The sequence below is a fragment of the Entamoeba dispar genome, genomic scaffold, assembly GCF_000209125.1.
Source record: "Entamoeba dispar SAW760 scf_1105229463149 genomic scaffold, whole genome shotgun sequence".
NCBI classification, from domain to species: Eukaryota; Evosea; order Mastigamoebida; family Endamoebidae; genus Entamoeba; species Entamoeba dispar.
The window spans coordinates 15007-34554 of record NW_001855548.1 but is presented as its reverse complement, the minus strand read 5'-3'; the positions used below and the strand labels follow the sequence as shown (position 1 = coordinate 34554).

General features: G+C 25.6%; 7 protein-coding genes across 7 annotated transcripts in view, besides 29 other annotated features; 3 read left to right on the top strand and 4 right to left on the bottom strand.

Annotated features, from left to right (window-relative positions):
* Positions 1-135: 135 nt before the first annotated feature.
* Positions 136-264: a microsatellite.
* A 34-nt stretch (positions 265-298) lies between these two features.
* Positions 299-410: a sequence feature (AT_rich).
* A 58-nt stretch (positions 411-468) lies between these two features.
* Positions 469-509: a sequence feature (AT_rich).
* Positions 510-742: 233 nt separating this feature from the next.
* Positions 743-916: a microsatellite.
* A 9-nt stretch (positions 917-925) lies between these two features.
* Positions 926-954: a sequence feature (AT_rich).
* Positions 955-981: 27 nt separating this feature from the next.
* Positions 982-1166: a microsatellite.
* Positions 1167-1247: 81 nt separating this feature from the next.
* Positions 1248-1373: a sequence feature (AT_rich).
* A 244-nt stretch (positions 1374-1617) lies between these two features.
* Positions 1618-1723: a microsatellite.
* Positions 1724-1737: 14 nt separating this feature from the next.
* Positions 1738-1783: a sequence feature (AT_rich).
* Positions 1784-1809: 26 nt separating this feature from the next.
* Positions 1810-1976: a microsatellite.
* A 60-nt stretch (positions 1977-2036) lies between these two features.
* Positions 2037-2368: a repeat region.
* Positions 2369-2400: 32 nt separating this feature from the next.
* Positions 2401-2421: a sequence feature (AT_rich).
* A 245-nt stretch (positions 2422-2666) lies between these two features.
* Positions 2667-2697: a sequence feature (AT_rich).
* An 11-nt stretch (positions 2698-2708) lies between these two features.
* Positions 2709-2836: a sequence feature (AT_rich).
* A 96-nt stretch (positions 2837-2932) lies between these two features.
* EDI_082630 (ubiquitin-conjugating enzyme E2 G1, putative) lies at positions 2933-3430 on the top strand (the record flags this gene model as incomplete). The annotated part of the gene is made up of 1 exon (XM_001740700.1): positions 2933-3430. One exon carries the CDS (start codon positions 2933-2935, stop codon positions 3428-3430), a length of 498 nt encoding a protein of 165 aa, XP_001740752.1.
* A 112-nt stretch (positions 3431-3542) lies between these two features.
* On the bottom strand, positions 3543-4298 carry EDI_082620 (charged multivesicular body protein, putative; the record flags this gene model as incomplete). The annotated part of the gene is made up of 2 exons (XM_001740699.1): positions 3543-3908; positions 4047-4298. 2 exons carry the CDS (start codon positions 4296-4298, stop codon positions 3543-3545), a joined length of 618 nt encoding a protein of 205 aa, XP_001740751.1.
* Positions 4299-4365: 67 nt separating this feature from the next.
* Positions 4366-4427: a microsatellite.
* Positions 4428-4483: 56 nt separating this feature from the next.
* EDI_082610 (60S ribosomal protein L12, putative) lies at positions 4484-4987 on the top strand (the record flags this gene model as incomplete). Its single annotated transcript, XM_001740698.1, has 1 exon — positions 4484-4987. One exon carries the CDS (start codon positions 4484-4486, stop codon positions 4985-4987), a length of 504 nt encoding a protein of 167 aa, XP_001740750.1.
* Positions 4988-5046: 59 nt separating this feature from the next.
* EDI_082600 (cysteine protease, putative) lies at positions 5047-6430 on the bottom strand (the record flags this gene model as incomplete). Its single annotated transcript, XM_001740697.1, has 2 exons — positions 5047-5294; positions 5347-6430. 2 exons carry the CDS (start codon positions 6428-6430, stop codon positions 5047-5049), a joined length of 1332 nt encoding a protein of 443 aa, XP_001740749.1.
* Positions 6429-6484: a sequence feature (AT_rich).
* Positions 6485-7827: 1343 nt separating this feature from the next.
* Positions 7828-8019: a sequence feature (AT_rich).
* A 196-nt stretch (positions 8020-8215) lies between these two features.
* Positions 8216-8255: a sequence feature (AT_rich).
* A 340-nt stretch (positions 8256-8595) lies between these two features.
* Positions 8596-8638: a sequence feature (AT_rich).
* An 89-nt stretch (positions 8639-8727) lies between these two features.
* Positions 8728-8984: a sequence feature (AT_rich).
* Positions 8985-9532: 548 nt separating this feature from the next.
* Positions 9533-9585: a sequence feature (AT_rich).
* Positions 9586-10032: 447 nt separating this feature from the next.
* On the top strand, positions 10033-13503 carry EDI_082590 (uncharacterized protein; the record flags this gene model as incomplete). The annotated part of the gene is made up of 1 exon (XM_001740696.1): positions 10033-13503. The coding sequence occupies one exon, from the start codon at positions 10033-10035 to the stop codon at positions 13501-13503; it is 3471 nt and encodes a 1156-aa protein (XP_001740748.1).
* Positions 13504-13518: 15 nt separating this feature from the next.
* Positions 13519-13566: a sequence feature (AT_rich).
* Positions 13567-13958: 392 nt separating this feature from the next.
* Positions 13959-14005: a sequence feature (AT_rich).
* A 193-nt stretch (positions 14006-14198) lies between these two features.
* Positions 14199-14252: a sequence feature (AT_rich).
* Positions 14253-14339: 87 nt separating this feature from the next.
* On the bottom strand, positions 14340-14886 carry EDI_082580 (60S ribosomal protein L24, putative; the record flags this gene model as incomplete). Its single annotated transcript, XM_001740695.1, has 2 exons — positions 14340-14820; positions 14876-14886. 2 exons carry the CDS (start codon positions 14884-14886, stop codon positions 14340-14342), a joined length of 492 nt encoding a protein of 163 aa, XP_001740747.1.
* Positions 14887-14926: 40 nt separating this feature from the next.
* Positions 14927-15071: a sequence feature (AT_rich).
* Positions 15072-15408: 337 nt separating this feature from the next.
* Positions 15409-15582: a sequence feature (AT_rich).
* Positions 15583-15710: 128 nt separating this feature from the next.
* Positions 15711-15752: a sequence feature (AT_rich).
* A 21-nt stretch (positions 15753-15773) lies between these two features.
* EDI_082470 (uncharacterized protein) overlaps positions 15774-19548 on the bottom strand; it is a gene marked incomplete at both ends in the record, with an annotated part of 4117 nt that continues 342 nt past the window's right edge. The window contains 2 exons of the mRNA XM_001740694.1: positions 15774-19438; positions 19516-19531. Coding sequence (XP_001740746.1) covers positions 15774-19438; positions 19516-19531 — 3681 coding nt within the window. The remainder of the gene's footprint in view (positions 19439-19515; positions 19532-19548) is intronic.
* Positions 18160-18189: a sequence feature (AT_rich).
* Positions 18628-18648: a sequence feature (AT_rich).

The following is a 19548-nucleotide window of genomic DNA, read 5'->3' as shown; positions in this document are numbered from 1 at the left end:
TAACTAATGACATTTAATTGTTTATTAATGTTTTCATTATTTTGAGAAGTTATAATATTATAATTATTGTTAGATTCTTTATCATCCCCCATTATTATTAAAGTATTTAGTTGATGTGAATATGTTGTAAATTTATATCATTACAATTATCATTATTATATAATTAATACCTATCATCTTTTTTTGATTTGTATTGTCATTATTATTGTTATTACATTATATCATTTTGTATTTTTTTTAATTTTTATTAATAAATTATGATTAAATCAACAACATGTATCCCAAATAGAATAGTTTCTATTTATTCATATTTATATTTCTTAATTTATAATAATCTATATCTATTTAAATAGACTGTTGTTATATTTTAATTTTATACATTAATTATGTCATAATAAATGTTTTATTTTGTTTGTTAGATTGCAGATATTTTTATATTCTTCTTGTAGATTTAATATTATCTTATGGTAATAAATATTTTTATAATTAATTATGATTAAACAATTATTGATGCTATACAATGAAGTGATATTGTAAATTTATATTTTCTATTTCTTTGTATTATTTGGGAACTGAAATAAGTTAATAAATTGTACACATGAATAAAAATCATAAAAAGAAAATGAATAAAACAAATTATATCAATAAAACATTGTTAATTATTTTTGCACCAATAGATTAGATACTTTTTTATTGAACATTTATAGTTTCTATAATAAAGAATACTACCATTATTTCATCATTCTTTTCATATTTTATTATCTCTTTTTGAATTATTCTTTTTTATCTTCTTTCTTTTTATATTCTCAAATTTCTTCTTTTATTCTTTTTATCTTCTTCTACTTCCTAATTTCACCATTTTATATCCTTCTTTCTCTTCATTTTTCTTCCTTTTTTCTTATATCTTTTTTTTGTTACCAAAATGAATATTTATAATTTATAATTTCATTTAATGTATTAAGATGAATATTCATTGTTTATTTTATTTAATTATCATTCTTTGATTTTGATATTTATATATTATAGATTTTATCTATTTTCTCTTCTATTTTCTTTTTATTATCTATATTATTTTTTCTCTGTATTCACCTTTTTTATTATTAATATCCTATATCTTATTTATTGTTATTTATCTGTTATTTATATATTTATTTCATTATCAATTTTAATACATATATTTCTTTTAATTTGATTATATAATTTTATCGATATGTATATCAAATTCATTAATTCTAATTAATGTGTACAATTATAATTAAATTTTTTTGCTAATAAAATAAAATCAACATGATTGTTGATATTTTAATATTTTAATTATATAATAATTACATAATCAAATTATATATTAATTGTTTGTTTATTTAATATTTATTCTCCTAAGCTGCGATTTCATTATACTCTATGTTATCCATCGTTTCTTGTATATTATTAAATGATTCAATGTTGTACGTGTTTAATTCATTAATTAGATATTGATTTGAGTATGTTGATTCATATATAATATTTCTAGATATTTCATTTTTTTCTTGTTCACTTTCAATCCGTTGTTTAAATATTCATGTATTGTTTGGTATTTTAATTATTTGTGATATATGTCATGTTGAATTTTATGAATAATTTGTTTTTTTTTCTTTTATATTTATATTATCATTATTTATTTGTGCTTTGATATCATTCTCTATAATTTATTTTATATTTTTCTTTGATTAATATTGATTTCATTAGTTATTGTGTGAGTATATTATTAATAAAATGATTAATTGTTGATAAATTAAATTTAATTCATTATGACACTTTTTACATATTCCATTATATTTATTTTCATATTTTACTTCTTTTTTTTTCATTTTATATTTATCATAATGTTTCTTTTATTTCTTCATTTTTATTTTGTATTTCTTTATAATTTTTAATTACTTTTATCATTTCTTGTATTATCTTCATTTCTTATTTTACTTTTATTTCATTTTTCTTTTATCTCTTAATCATCTTTCTTAATACATTCTTCCTTCTATCTTCTTATTTTTATATTTATATTATTTCTTTTATTTTTCAATATATAATATGTGATTTAACTGGACTTGTTTTTCTTTTCAATTCATTTTAATAGATAATTTATTAATTTGTTTATCTAATTGTTTAGATAATATATCAATAGATAATATAAATAATAATTTAGATAAACTATCATATTGTATTATTCCTCTTTCTACATTAATTATACCTACATTTTGTTGATTATAATATAAATATAGTTGTGTAATATTTAATATATATAATATACTTTTAATTACAACTAATGTGATGTTAAAATAAATTAAACAATATTTAACCCATTGATGATTAATACTATCATATGCTTTAGAAAATTTCCTCTCACGAAATAAGTATAAACAAAACAAATAAATTTAAAATATAATTGTAATGAGTCAACAGAAGAGAAAGAATTGTTTGAAAGTTTAGTCTAAGTTTTAGTCAAAAATTGAAAGGTAGAATTTATTATAAAACAAAAAGTATAAATTATGTAATGAAATGTTTATATCAATTATACGAAATGAGAGGTCCGATAATGTGAACTACTAAATAAACACAAGAATACAAAATTATTACAAAACAAAGGGTGGTGATAAAACTAATAATAAATTTAAGTAAATTCTCAAAACATGAAATAATAATACATAAAAAAAAATATTAATTGAAAGCAAAGGTTTTATTAATAAATAGAAAAATTATTATTATTTATAATTTAAACTAAATATAAATAATTAATTTATAATGTTGATTGAATTAATTAAAATATTATAAGATAAAAATGTTTAAAAAAAAAGAAAAAAATCCAAAATTTTTCGGGAGAAAAAAAAATGCAACGAAGTGAAAAGTGGCAACTTTTAATTGAAACGTAATCTGAACTAAAATCAATTTATCCTGCTTAATGGCAAACAAGTCAGCCCTTATTTTAGCTAAACAATTACAAGAACTTACTAAAAATCCAGTAGATGGATTTTCAGTTGGATTAGTTAACGATTCAGACATTTATGTATGGCAAGTAATGATTGTTGGTCCTCCAGACACATACTATGAAGGAGGAATGTTTCAAGCCACACTGACTTTCCCAAAAGATTACCCTAACAACCCACCAAAAATGAAATTTATTTCAGAGATTTGGCACCCAAACGTATACAAAACAGGTGATGTTTGTATTTCTATACTTCACCCACCTGGAGAAGATGAATTTGGGTATGAAAGTGCTGCTGAAAGATGGAACCCAATACATTCCGTAGAGTCAATTTTAATTAGTGTAATTTCCATGCTTTCTGCCCCTAATGATGAAAGTCCAGCAAACGTTGATGCTGCTGTGGAATGGAGAAACAACAGAGAAGAATTTAAGAAAAAAGTGAGAAGATGTGTAAGAAAATCAATTGAAGGATAAAATGGAGGGAAGGATTCTTCAACATGTTTGAATAGAATTGATTTTTATTTTTTATCCTTATTTTTAATATCCTTTTTTAAATTTGTGAAAAAAAATGTTAATAAGAGAAGTATTAAATAGTTTCTGTTATTATATTTCGTTTAGATGTTGACACATCACTTTGAACATTAACTTTTGGTAATGACTCAGCAATAAGTTCACTTTTCATTGTTTCTACATCACCTTCTTTTTCAGCACTAATTTCTTGAGAAAGTTCGTTTAATTCTTTTTCAATTTGATTTTCATCACCTATATCATTGAATTGTTCAAACAAGGAATCAAGTTCCTTTAGTTTAGCGCTATTTTCTTTCTTTGTATTAATAATCTCCTCAACACGTTCTCTAGGTATTTGACTTAATATTTTTTGTATTTCTTTATTACCTTTTTCCATTAATTCTGCTATTTCAAGGTTTCTTTTTGAAGCGTCCAACTCTATTAACTACTTGATTATTTTTGTTTAAATTCATTGACTTTTTCTTTTTGATTGAACGAGATATGTGATAAAACCGATTAAAATGAAAAGAAATTTTGAAAGAAAAAAAGGGTATGACTAAAAAAGTGTATGTCATTAACAAACGACAGCTTCAAGATTATCGCGTTGAGACTGGATCTTCTTTAAATTACTTTCACGAATTTTTCTTAATTTTATTAGTCTAAGGGCATTTTCTTTTTCTCCATTTCTGTACCATTCTTTTGCTTTTTTAGTTGTTCTGTCAATATCACTTTGATATACTTTTTCTAACTTAATAAGTTCATCTCGTTGTACTTGTAATTCGAATTGCTGTTGTTGAAAGTGAGTGTCTGGTTGTTTGCTTAAGAGAATACCCATTTTTTGTCTTGAAAGATTAATATGTTATCAATTATAATGACGTTTATTTTTGATTTTAGTAAAATTTAAAAAAAAAGGAAAGAAAAACACAAAAAAAGAAGAAACCCTAAAACACAAAAGAAAGAAAAAGGGTGATAATTGATAAGTAAAATAAATGAACTATAAAATGTACAAGAGCTTTCTCCATGCCACCTAAACCAAATCCAAATGAAAAGAAAGAATTAGTTGTTAAAGTAGTTGCAGGTGATGCAGCAGCAGGTGCATCTCTTGGACCAAAGGTTGGACCTCTTGGACTTAATCCAAAGAAAACAGGTGATGACCTTGCAAAATCAACATTAGCATGGAAAGGATTGAGAGTAACAGTTAAGATTACTGTTGTTAACAGAGTAGCTACATATGAAGTTATTCCATCAGCTGCTGCTCTTATTCTTAAAGCACTTAAAGAACCACCAAAGGACAGAAAGAAGAATAAAGGAGTTCCAACAGTTCATTCAGGATCTATTTCAATGGACGATGTTTATGAAATTGCTAGAACAATGAGACCAAGATCACTTGCTAAGACATTTGCAGGAACAGTTAAAGAAATTCTTGGAACATGCAATTCATGTGGATGCCAAGTTGATAAGAAATCACCAAAACAAGTAATTGCAGAAATTAACAATGGAGAAATTGAAGTTCCAGAGAATTAATTTAAGTGATTTTTTTTATTACTTTTACTAAATAGAAGAAGCGGGTTTAAAAAATTGAATTAGTTTTTATTCAAATAAAAAACACAAGATAATATCAAAATGACAATTGCACAAATTGCCCAAGAAATTAAACCAACAACTAATGGTATTGTAACTATAAAACTGATAATAATGTCAATGAATGAATCTCCTGAAGAATCAGGAAATTGTTCATAAATATCATATTTATCAGTTCCATTATATAACTTCGGCTGAACTTCTTGTTTATATGACTTTTTTCCGTATTTACCTTTTGGAACATCACTAACTAAGTGTGTAAATAAAATAAATAAGAAATACAAAGTTAAGAAATAACAAACAGTCAGTGTGTTGGATAAGAGATACTGGATAAATTCCACCATCATCACCTCCAATTCCACAGAGTGATTTGGCAGAAATCTTTATAAAGCCATCAATACCCCAGTTTTTTCCCCAAGAATTTCTAGCAATAAGATATTCTTTTCCATTGTGATTACCGTAGCCAACTATCTCAATAACATGATTAGTGACAACATTTTTTGTACAACTATGTGAATAAATTCCAGAGTGGTAGTATGACCAATCAGATGATGCTTTTACAGAGGTGACAAAAGAGCCATAATAATATGTTATTCTTTTTAAAATTTCAAAGTTCTGTGCTGAATCAAATAATGAAAATGAAACCTTCATTGGTGTAAGTTTATCATGGACACAAGAATTATTAATTAACGTGTTTGAATAAGAAATATATGGATAGTCCTTTTCAAATACAACATAATGGGAAGACATTAATGGTTCATCTGCTGTACCACCTTCACAATAATAACTATTTTCTGTACAGTCCATAAGTTGTTGAGGACTGAACATTTCATATTCAATTTTTCCTCTTTGAGTTAAAGTTAAATTAGCATATTTTAGTTGAAGTTCATGTGCATTCGAAATAGCGTAACAACTGCCACAGTCACCTTGGTCAATCACTATTCCACCACATAAATCTATTTCGTTTGAAGAGTTTTTGTCTAACAACATGTCTTGAAGACAGGCAGAATATTGTGTGGGAACCTCTCCACTTGGAACAGGAAGTTTGTAATGATTTCTTTGTTTTAGTTTAAGTAACTTTAAGTTAATTTTATTAAATCTTCTTGAAAATTCCTCAGGTTTTAGATCACTAAAAGCATTTAAACCAAACACAGCGTCATCTGGATCAATTCTTTGTGAATTTAATTCATTAATTTTTTTAAGGTTTGAAAGAAATATTGCTTTACGAGTTAGTTCTTCAGATATAGAATTATATATTCTCTTGTTGTCACTTTTCCATTTTTTCCAATGAGTTTCAAACTCTGTTTTTAAAATTTTGTTTGTGTTAGTTGTTTGTTTAGAAAGTGAGAATGTTATTAGAAAAGCAGTGATAAACAAAACTGACATATAATTAAATGTTTTTTAGTTTATTAAAATTTATGAGTATAAATAATAATTATAGCATATTTTGTCATATTCTTATTATATCTCGTTTTGTTTTTTTATCTGGTTAATGAGATCATCAAAGAAAGGGATATTTAACAAATAAAACTGTGAATATAATCAAAAATAAAATTAAACTCTCTAAAACGTTATTTATAAGACATAGATTTGAATTTTTTCTATCTCCAATTCTGGTTATAGAACGAATTCTTAGATGTGTTAAATGAGTTTTTGGAAAGAGTTTTGTTTCATCAAAAGTGCTCTAGTTTCGTTATAAGGACACCTTTTTATACTAATAGCACTCATTGGTTTGTAATCAATCTCATCAAATATTTATTGAATGATATAGTTAACTAAAAGGTTATATGGATGCAGAAGGAAGTGATATAGGATGTACAATCCTTAAACAAAACCATCTAAATTTTGGTGAGATAATTAAAAAATAGTCTTAGTTAATTATAGACTAATTTCATTAATAAAAAATTTTGTGAAATGAATTAATGAAGAGATATTGATGGATTTTGTTTTAGCTCAAGAATAAATAAAGTTAGTAATGCACGAATGATAGTCAAAGACATTGTTTCTTCAACCTATTTAAGTAAAATTTAAGGTGTTGAGATTAAACTTTCTAAATGAGATTTTTTTTTAAAATGAATGAAAAATAAAAAAGTAAACTCTCATCATCATAAGTCATGAACCAATAATAAACAATCAGACAAACGTCCAAACAACAGGGTTTTAAGTGATGATAAATATAAAAATAAAGCACCTCCTAATTCAGAGCTTGAATCAGAAAAAAAGATCAATATTATTTCCTAATTCATAATTTATTAATAAATCTGATGTAGCTGATACATCAAAATTACTAAAAAATTATCGTTATATGAATGGTGCAAATAAATAGTTTCATAGAATGAGAAGAATAGTTTATGCAATCTATAAGAATTTGGAAGAAGATATTCTACACTTATGCCATATAACACCAATGATTGATGATACAAATAACTAATTAATGAGAAAGTTTTCGAGAACGTGTTATAACTAAAGGATGAACTTTAATACAAATATTATTTTTTGTGATTAAATACAGTTTATCTAATAAGGGAATATAAATACGTTGAACTGAAGATAAATTAAAAATATGAATTAAACTAATAGATTTTAAAACAATAAATAGATGAGCTGAACGATTTGAAGTGGTAAATTATTTGATATAACTTGGTAATGATAGAAATAAGAAGAAGATAAAAGATTCTTTTAAGTTTTTTGTAAAAGAAGAATAAAGAAGTGAAAGAGTTGTTGAAGTATTAGTAATATATCTATAAAGAGAAGGTTCGTGTTAATAGAATTTTCAGGTTTTCAATTTAATAAATGAATAAAATAATGAATTATTATAATGTCAAATAAAATAATAATAATAATAGAAATTAATTCATTTATAGTTAAAGAAATATCTAAAGGAATATTTAATTTATAATTAATATTCTCATTCTAATATATTTTGTTTTTTTTTAACAATATAATAACTTTATTTGATTTTAAATATTTATTTTGAATGTCAGCTAGAATCATAAATAAAGAGATATTTATAATCATTTTTTTTAATTGTTATAATCCTGTTTTCTTCAAATTTCTTTTCTTTTAATACATTCAATTAATTAGATCTCTTATATTTATCATTTCATTAACACAAAGTATTCTTTTAATTCCTATTAACCTAAAAGAAATTTTAATTAAATCACTTCTTTCTTTAATTTTAATTTTTTATTAATAGAATTATCATAAATTTCAATTGCTTTTTCTTTTTTCATTTTGAGGTTCAATTTTTCTTGATAATTCAAATTTATCACTTTCTTTAATTTCATTTTCTTTAAAATATGTAAATAGCTTTGTAAAATATGCTTGCATTAAAAAGATATATTTTTTGTTGAAAAGATAATACATTTTGTGCTATTTCAGATTAAATTAATTTGTCTTCAGTTTGAGTTTTAATACCATCTGTAGTACATAATATATCACCTCAAAATAATCCAATATATGGAAACATGAGGTGTTGTTTTCTTCTTCTTTAATTTTTTTTTCCATATTAACTAATTATTATCAGAGAAGCAAAATCAATCAGTTCTTTGTAATTTATTTTTATAAATAGAAAAATATTATTAAATATTTTATGAATGTATGAATTAAAGTTGTTAAAAATAAAGAAACTATACAAACAACAAATCATAATTTTGTAATTTGTAACAATGATAGACAGTATCAATTATTTGATTAAAATTTTACAACATTTAAAAATATTTTTTATTAAGAATTTGAATAACAAAAAAATATGAATAGAATTAAAAGTTTTAATACATTTTAATAATGTTTTATTGTCATCATGACATTTGTTATATAAAAATAATTCAATTAATTCAATTAATAAAATGGTATGATGTATTTATATTAATTGAATAAAAAATCTTTAAATAGAATTTCAAAAAATCTATATTTATTTTGATTTAATAAATAATTAAATGGACAGACATATTTTATTATGAACATTTTTAGGTGAAAGAAATATAATAACTTCTCTTCTCATTTAACTTTTTAATAAAGGGAATTATTTTTTTTGCATTCCATAATCTTTCATTCTTTAGAGAAAAATATGAAATAATTTTAATGAACCTTATTTTTCTTTTTGAGGTAACAAAGGAAGAATTGTAGTTGACTAATATGATAAGGTACTTACAGTTCTTCCTTTAATTATTTTAATTAATGAACAATTAATTGCTACAGCAATTTCAGATCTTTGAACATTGAAATAAAACTTCTTGTTAGAAACAATTAATCCCCAAATAAATTCTTTATATATTGTTAGTGATACATGTGCTAATCCAACTATTTTAACTAATCTTCTATATTCTATTTTATTCATTTTTTTGGAAAATGAAGTTGTAATTATTTTTCTATTATTTGTCCTGGTGTTGGTTCTTGCCAATCAATTAAATAGGCCTTTCTTTTATTAAATGTAAATTTCTTTGTGCTTCTTTTTGAAAAGTAAATTCTAATATTTGAAAATGATCCTTAATATAACTTTTTAATGAAAAATATATTATCATTTAATTACTAATTTATTTCTCATTTTTTTTAAGAGTATATTTACCAGAAAATTACACTTCCTATCTATTTTACAAAACTATTTCATCTTCTAATTATTTAAAAACTTTATCAGCTCCTATTGTTAACTTCTATTTGTTATTATAACGTCTAAATCTCTGAAAGATCGAATCAACTAAAATAGAATTCTAAAAATATAAAAAAAGATTTTAAGTAAAAGTAAGAAGAATTCATAAACAAAATCAGGTGATAACATCAAAAAGTTATACTTTGGTAGTACAAAATAGAAAATAATTCAACGTCAAAAAGTGAAAATTGAGATGTGCAAAAGATTAAAACCAAAATATTAGGTAATTGATGAAAAATTTGAAATAAAGATAAACTGACTTATCACAAATCATCAAGATTTGGCAGAATCATAAAATAAAAAAGTGAATCTATAAAAAATATATCAAATAAGAAAAAGAATGTTTAATCAAGAACAAGGTACTGATTATCCTGTTTTAAATAAAAAGAAATTAGAGAGTCTTGCTAATCTTAAGTTGGCTATGAGTGGACATGAATATCCAACTGATGATTTAACTCAACAAGGATTAAAACTTGCTGGTCCTTTATTAGAAGAAGTAGAAGAGAGTGAAGTTAATCATACTACTGCACCAATTGATGCTAGACTTCAAACATTTCTTAATTCATATTTTGCAGAATGTGGAGAAGAAGTACCAAAAATTCCAGATAATACTTTTATTCTTGATAGAGAAGGACTTGGAAGAGTATTATCATTTCCACCACATAAACAAGAATTCTTTTGTGAAACAATGAAATCATATAAAATTAAACAAGGAGTACTTCATAATCCAGCTAAAGATAAAAGAACTACAGTTGGTGTTTTCCATATTTGTCAAAGTGATGTTCCAGTTCCAGCAGATAAAATTGAATGTCCAAAAATAGCATTTTTAAGAATGCTTAAAGCAGCATTTTATGGAGCACCAGCTGATCATCTTATTATTCCATATACAGCTGAATGTAAAGAACCAACAAAATCATGGGTTTCACTTTATATGAGACCAGTTGTTGTTCCAGGAGTAAAAGGAGTTAAAGGATTTGAACATGAAAAAGCTACTGAAATGCATTTCTTTGTACCAGGAAATATGGTTTCATGTCTTGATTTTGTAGAATCAGTTTTTGGAAATGCTGGTAATCCTAGATTATCTAAAAATGATGCAGCACTTGATCCACTTGGATGGACTGGACATAGTGGGATGGCTATTCTTGCACCACATCTTACTCGTATGACAAAAAAAGAATGTGGACTTCCACATATTAGTCAAGCAACAGAAAGACAAAAAAAAGAAAGAATGTGTTGGGAAAAAGAAGATGAATTATATAATGATGGAAAAACATTTAAAATGTATTGTAGAGATGCATCAGGAATTATTTGTACTATTATTGCAGATAATTATTTTGGATATTGTAAGAAAGAAGTTAAAACACAAATTTCATATTCAGCTAATTTATATGGATTTGCAGAAGAAGAACATGCAGGAGGAGCTATAACTAGACCATCATATGATCTTGGAGAAGCATGTAAAGGTGTTCAATATGCAGAAGGATATAAATTTAGTGAAATGATTGAAAAGAATAAACAATCAATAATTGTTAAAGAAGAAGGATATGCTATAGATAAAAAATATCCAGAAGGAATTATTTATGTTCCAGAAGATTCAATATTTACTATTGAAGATGCATCAGTTAAATTTAATCATAATGGAAAAGAAGAAAGTATTCTTTTAATACCAAAAGTAAATTATGTTTTACCAAATGGTTATACTATTATTTTACATGATACCATGACATCAAGAAGATGGACATTAAGAGGAATTCTTCCACAATATACTCTTTGTCATAAACCATGTACTGTTTCAGGAGGAGGAAAATCAGAAATTTCAAAGAATATTTCAGATGCTGTTATTGAAGGAAGTGTCTTTGTTAATAATAAAGAAGAAGATTTTAAAGCAGTTCAAGAAATCTTTGACCATGACTTCTCTAAAAGATATGCAAATGGAGAAGTTAAGCCAATTCGTATCCTTGATCCAAATGTTACTCTTGGAACAGTTGTTGAATTATTAACACCATCACGTCTATTTACTAAAGAACATAATGATTATATTTCATCTATTTCACCATTAATTGTAGAATTAGTTATGACTATTAAATCTCTTTATAGAGAGGATTGGAAAGGAGACTGGCAATCAAGAATTACTGTAGATAAAATTAATGGAAATCAAGGTAATGAATTAAAATACAGAGGAGCTAATCTTTGTTCACAATATCTTAGAGTTGGATTTGAACGTGATGAAACTACATGGAGAGTTTTCCAATTAAGAAAAGATTTCTTCCCAGCTGCTAAATTACAAATGGAAGATGATATTACAGCATCAGTTATTGTTCCAACTAAATTACTTAAAACACCAATTAATAATATGCAAAAGAAAGCATGTAAAATTGTTAAGAATTGTGAATTAAGATTATTCCAAAGACCAGACGACGCCGTTTTTAGAGGATTTGATAAACAAACTGAATATGATTTTTCAATTCCAGGACATTTTATTTCTAATTATCAACCAATGACTAGAGAAGAAGCTAAAGATTTTACTAAAGATGTTGTAAGATTATATCAATATACTGAACCAATGAGAAAATGTTTACAAGATTTTGTTGCAGGTAAAGATGAAGCTAAATATATTGTTTCATCATCTTATACTAGATTAGTTCAAGAAGGTGACAAACTTGTTGGATCAAAGAATCCAAGATATTTACAAAGAAGACCAGATATGTTAGATCCAGAGAATACATATATGACATTTAAAGCTATTCAATTATTTAGAAAAATTAGTGATGAAGAACCATTATATACTCCAGTAGATGCAGTTCTTTCAGGAAGAAGAAATAATCCACCACAAGTAGCTAAAAATGGTATGAAATTAAGACCATTATCAGTTTTTGCACCATTACATTATTTTGAATTACCAGAATTATTAATGGAATGTATTACTTCAATGACAGGTGCATCACCATCAATGTTTGGAGCAGGATCTGAAGGAGCATTAACTAAAGGACCATTTAATTCACTTCCAGCAGTAGTTGATTTAAATAATTATCTTCTTGGAATGATTTGTTGTGGATATTCAGGATTTGTATCATCTGCATCATATTGTGGACCACATTATAAAGTTGCACATGACATTTCATTATTAATTCCAGAAATTTGGTCAAAGATGAGAAGATATGAACAAGAACCAAAATATTTAATTGAACATGGATATCTTGAACCATGTCCTGATGTTACTTATAATGGAAAAACATATTCAGGAAAAAGACTTGGATATAGAATTACTACTGCATTTGCTAACCATTTCTTGAGAACATTATTCTCTATGCCAAATTCTGTTATGCCAGAAGATTTCCTTAAACCAGAATTACAAGATTTAGCTATTTATGCAGATTCATATGAATATATTGAACAAACTGATAAAGGAGTTGCTATGAATTATATTAAAGATGGAACAGTTGAAGGAGCATGTCCACCATTAAAAGCACTTATTTATATTATGGCAAATGGTGAATATAATGGAATGACACGTGAATCAAAAGAATTTAGAGATATGTTTGACCCAGAAGTTGTTCTAAATAGTGAATGGTATAAAGAAAGATTAATTACAAGACAAAAACTTGAAATTAATAAATTAAATAAAGACTTAGCTTATTTGAATAAGACAATTACCGAAAAACCAAGATTAGCTGAAACTCTTAATAAACAAATTATTGCTGTTAAAGAAGAACTTCAATATGTTTCAAGTGAAGAATATCTTATTGATATTGATGGATCTATTGGAACTGATCCATATCCATACAAATGCATGAAACATAAAACTAATTAAGTTTTTTTGTTTGACTTTTTTATATTTTATTGGTTTTTATTAAAAAAATTTAATTGATAAAAAGGGATAAACACAGATACAGTAATATTATGTTAAAATGTAAAGTTTTTTCATAATAAGTTTCACACGTTTCTTCTTGAGTGTTTATTAGGCTATATTTCATAAAGATAAATCAATTAACTTATGACAAATGCATATCACTCCTACTAAATCACGTAAAAAAACATGGAAAACGTATACAATTTATTTATAATAATGACTATTAATATCTTCATATTTTGTTTACAAAGAGTATATCACTTCTACACAAACTATCCTTTTAATATTTGTATTTAAGTAGTAAAACATATGAATGAAAATCTGTTTCCTTTTGAAGAAAAGGCATTTCACTCATTAGCTCTCCTTTTATTCTTTCAACTACTATGAGTAATAAACTAACAACCAATAAATACCTGTAAAATAGAATTTTATAATTATAAAAAAAGAATAAAATAAAAAATAACAGTAGAATATAGTAATCATTTTATATACCCTTTGGTTTAAAAAAATATAATAGAAGTTATCGGTTGTGTGAATGTTTTTAAGTTTATAGCAATAAGACCAATAACCATTTCTTAAGGTGGTCTTTAAATAGTTGAAACGAAGTGGTTGTAGTGGTTTGTATATTACAAACTCAAAAACTTTTAAAGAAAGTGAATTATTCTAAAAATTATGTTATAATACTTATGTTTATAAAAATTAAAATAAAAGCATTAATTTCTTTACTACTTCAAAAAATAGAAACCTAAAACAATGTAGTTTTTTAAATTCGATAATCAGTAAGAATGTTAATTTACTCATCTAGAATTGAAGTTAGCATGACCAGCCTTTGGAAGCTTAGCATTTGACTTCTTATAAGTATTGGTGGCCTTCTTTCCATTAGCCTTAGCTTCTTTTCTTGCAGCTTCTTTCTTTGCGGCATTTTCAGCTTTCTTTTCTTTAATTTCCTTAATAGCCGCATTTCTCTTCTTGGCAAGAACCTCAGATGATTGAGTTTGCTTTCTCTTAGCAATTTCCTCTGCAGAAATACCAGCATATCCTCTATTAACTTTAATTACTCTTCTAGTCTTCTTCTTTTCAACAAGTTCATTTTGTTGTCCTTTCTTATTTAATTGTCTATAAATGGCAGTCCAGAAAACCTTTCTTGGGTTGGTCTTTCTCAAGAATTGCATAAGGGATTTCTTGTTAATGAAAGTGAAACTTTTAAGGTCTAAACGTACATATTTACGTCCCTTGGCAACTGGGATTTTGAAACCACTGAAAGCACAGACTTGAGTTCTACTTTAGTTAATAAAATTCTTATTTCTACAATTGAACAAATGGTATAACAAACTTGATAGACATCCTTCTGCAAAGAGATAGGGTTGTTTTTTCAGTTTGAATCTAATAAATTATATTATTATTTTCTTAATTTTTTATTATTTTAAAATAGGTTTCTTTTTCTTTGTTTTATATAACATTAAATTATTTAAAAAAGTTATATATTTTTCATTTTCTTTTTAAATAAAAAATTAAAAACAAATTTAAATCGAAGATATTTTGCTTATTTGTCCTTCTTTTCATTTCCAAGTTCGAAGTGTTTGCATCTCTTTAAGCATTTTTGGAGCTTATACTTGCATTTAGTACATTCGATTTTCAAGACAACCTTCTTTGTTGTTTTAGCCTTCTTCTTGAAAACTGGCTTGGTTTGACCTCCAAAACCTTGTTGCTTACGGTCATATCTTCTCTTACCTTGGACATGGAGTGAATCTTTTCCCTTTTTATATTGAGAAACCTTGTGTGTAGTATGCTTATTGCATCTTGGGCAATAAGTCTTTCTGGCCTTTGGAACTATGACCATTACGAAGGACTGATTTTATAAAGTTCTTTTTTTCTTATTTTTTTTATTAAAGGGTTTTTATTAATAACAAAAAATCTATTTTTTGTTTTATTTATAATAAAAAAATAATTTTATATTTTCTTTTATAGAGGAATACTTAAACCACAATTTTTTTTATAAATTTTATATTTTTCTTTTTATCATATTATTTTTTAATTAATGTAATGATGAGGACTTTATGAATAATAGAAAGGATTCTTTGTTAAAAGAAGTGGTAGTATTCTCGTTTTGAAAATATTACCTGGGATAAATAATCTCCCTTGATGATTCTTTCATAGTTACTCTGAACTTTTTATTTATTATTTTAATTAAAAAATATAAAAAATTAAAAGAAGGAAATAAATTTTTAGAATTAATGAAGTTTCGGGACATAAAATGTGAGTTCTGGTGATGAAGATACTTCTCCATTGAGATAGAATCGTTCTATCTTTTCAATTAGTTGAGTATTCAAAGCATACATTTCTTTAGTAAGATAACTTGAGTCTGGTGATTCACCAAATCTATCAACATATATTCCATTAATTTGAGCATGCATTCTTGGTGTTATGATAATAAGAATAGCAGAATGAACTACCAAAAAGATACCAACTTCTCCAGAACATTTAGCCATATGTTCAAAAACTGGTCTTTCACTATGGATAATGTCTTGATGTTTTTTATCTTTATAACATAATAAACACCCACATGTCATACAAATAGCACAATTATAAATAATTTTAGAAGCTTCAATTCCACAAACACAACAACGTGTTTTTAGTACTTCATTAATTAATTGTTGATAGGTTGATGGTAATGAAATAAATTTAAATGGTTGAGGAATTGTAGGTCTTTGAATATAACCAACACACCGGCAATTCTTTTCATTTAATACTTTTAATGTTTCATGAATAGGGAAATCGTAATGAGTTTTTAAAGGTTCTGGAGATACTGTGAGCACATCTTTTAAAATAGCAATTCTTCTGAGATAAGTTTGAGCAAGAGCATCAACTAATTGATTTTCCGTTGAGAATTTTGAGTATTGAGGTAATTCTGATTGTTTTATAATAGTACTACAATTAATTGGTGGAGTAAATTTACTAAATTGTTGAATTTCACTATAAATTGCCAACAATTCATGCATATCAGCTAATGCTAAGAATGTTGGCCAATGTTCAGGAAATAAAACGTAACACCTTAATAATTGAAGAATAGGATTTCTTGATGATGTGAATTTACAAATTTGTTCTAAAACATCTTTTCTAAATTGAATAGATAAGTTTGTTGCAATTTTTTTAATGACTTGAAGATACGAATATAAAGTGTTTAATTGATGTTCATATCTAGTTGGTTGAGATGAACGCATTTGAATTTCAAGAGACATTACAGTTGATGAAACTATACTTGTCATTGATAAAAATGAACACTCAACTGGATTTTGTATTCCAGAACGAACAGTAGCTGTTAATGTTCTAGATAATGTATGGTTTACACTTTTATTAAATGACGAAACAGATTCTGGTATAGAATTCATACATTGACTTATAATACTATCAATACCTTCAAAAGATGGATCTCCTAATTTAACAGAAATTGGTTGATGTTCTTCAATAAAAACATTTGATATTGTATGACATAATGGACAATACACAGACTTTGAAAGATAATAATTTTCTTCATTTCCACTATCTTCATAATCTTTTAAATAACACTCTAAATGTATTTTATGAGGACAAGAAGAAAGAACACGATATTCTTGATCATCTTTTGTTACATCCCAATTATAGTTTCTTTTGGGTTTCCATTTCCATTCTCCTTCAATTAATCCTAATGGCTTTTTCCAGTACTCTTCTTTTGTTTCTCCTCTTACACCTTCAATACTTTCTGCATATTCCGCAGATCGAATAGCGTCAGTTGCTTCAATATGTCCTAAGAATCCTAACGGATCATTTTCTGAATCTTCACATGACCTACAAATAATACATCCTTCTTTTTTTGTGTCTTCTTCTACTTCCTCTTTTTCAATGTCAACAATAGATACCTTTTGGAAATTATCACGTTTTTGTGCCATCTTCTTTAAAAGTGCTAATTTTTTTGATTTTGAATCATTTGATTGTTTAACTTCTTTGCCATTAACACTTTCATACCCTTTAAAAACATCTTCTAATAATGTTCCTTTACACAATTTAATTGTTGACGCATCTTTCCATTCTCTATGATTAGCAAGAATTTCACCTAAATTCGTTAAAATATTTTTATGATAACTATCATAAGTAATTCCTTCATGGTAAGCAGCTCGAAGTCTTAATAAATGTTCTACAAGACTAACTACTTTACATTCATGACATCCTATAATTAATTTACAACACAAGTCAGTAACAATTGGTGAATGAAGCAAATGAAGTAAACATGATTCAAGTGTAGGATCTCTTTTTTCAATTTGATAAATACAAGGAAGTGATTTATTCATTTTTTTTAAGTACTCTTCACATACAACTTCTCTGCTAACATTAGTAATATAAGGACAATAAGGATTAACATATTTCCAATACTCTTCTTTTAAATAACATTTCTTTTGTTTAAGATCAACTATTTCTGAAAATATGTCTTCAACGTCCATATCTCTTAGACCATCTACATTTGATGGAATTGATTTTTTGATGTCTGACACATTAGTTTGTCTTGAAGCAAGACAATGAATAAACAAATAAATAACTTCTTGTTTTTGACTAAGTTTATTTGAAAGCATTGGATCAGAGAACATATTATTTATTGTTTTTAATAAATTAATAGAACCAGCAACTATTTCACTTGGAACAGATTTAGGACATTCATTACTAACTTCTTTTTGTTTTTCAATTATTTCATCGATCCTATCAATTTTACATAAAGGAATCATTAGTTGTAGTAATTCTTCTGTTTTAGATGAAGCAAGTTGAAGAAGAAAAATGTCTGACATTAACTGTTCTGGATATTGTGGAAGACAACAAATAGTTTTAAGCATTACAGACTGACCATTTCTAGTCCATAACTGGTCATAACTTAATTCAGTTAAAAACTGATGAAAAATAATTGGATATGTTAATAATAAATTTGGAGATGGTAATCTTTGGAATGTTTCAAATGGTGACTCTGTTAATGAAATTGCATAAACTAAAAGTGTTAATAATGGATAATACATTGAAATAGGTTGGTTAATTCCAACATCTGGATGTGAACATTTAACATGCATATTATATAATTTTAAATAACGTTGAGTAATGTCTTGAATTACATTTAATAATTGGTCTTTATTAAGACTGTTTAAACACATGAATCCGATACCAAGTAATACTTGTTTAGAATAAAATGGTGAGTAATCACATAAATTTTCATACTGAACATGTTGGTGTAGTTCTCTTAATTCTTCGTGATAAAACATTATTGATTCTAAGCACCTAATATACTCTTGGTATAGCATTGGAATAGAGAATAATTTAGATGGATTAGATGCTACAATTGTTGAAAGTTCAGTTGTGTAATAATTCATTGAAGTAATTTTTGGACTATCCAATGAAATTGTTGGTGCATCTTGTCTGAAATATTTAGAAATAACCCCAATAAATGAAACACCTCTTGCTACATTTCCAAAGAAATATTTTTCATTAAATTGTTTACATGAAGTAAATTGACATATTAATTTCATAAAAACATCATTCATACAATTTGAAGATGTTTCGTTATTCATAATATAAATCAAATCATCCATAAATGGTTCATATAACCTATCTGTATTTTTATCATCTGTTAATAACTCCATAACAAAAAGAGATAACTCATCAACAAATACTTCACAATCTATCATACACATATCAATTAAGAATTCATCTATTCCTATTTTACGACTTTTATCTAATAGTGTCATCCTACAATAATAATTTTGTTTATTTGTTTTCATTAACTCTGTTACATGAAATTGAAATAAGTCAATTTCACAACACCTTCTTAATATTTTAATTATACTTACTATTCCAAATTGTTCTAATTGCTGAATAGTTTCTCCTTGATGAAATTTTTCAAAAACAATTTGTAATTTTTCAACTAATAAAGTTAATAATAGTTCCATCTTTTCATCAAACTTTGATTTCCATGGTTCTGGAGTTATCTCATAC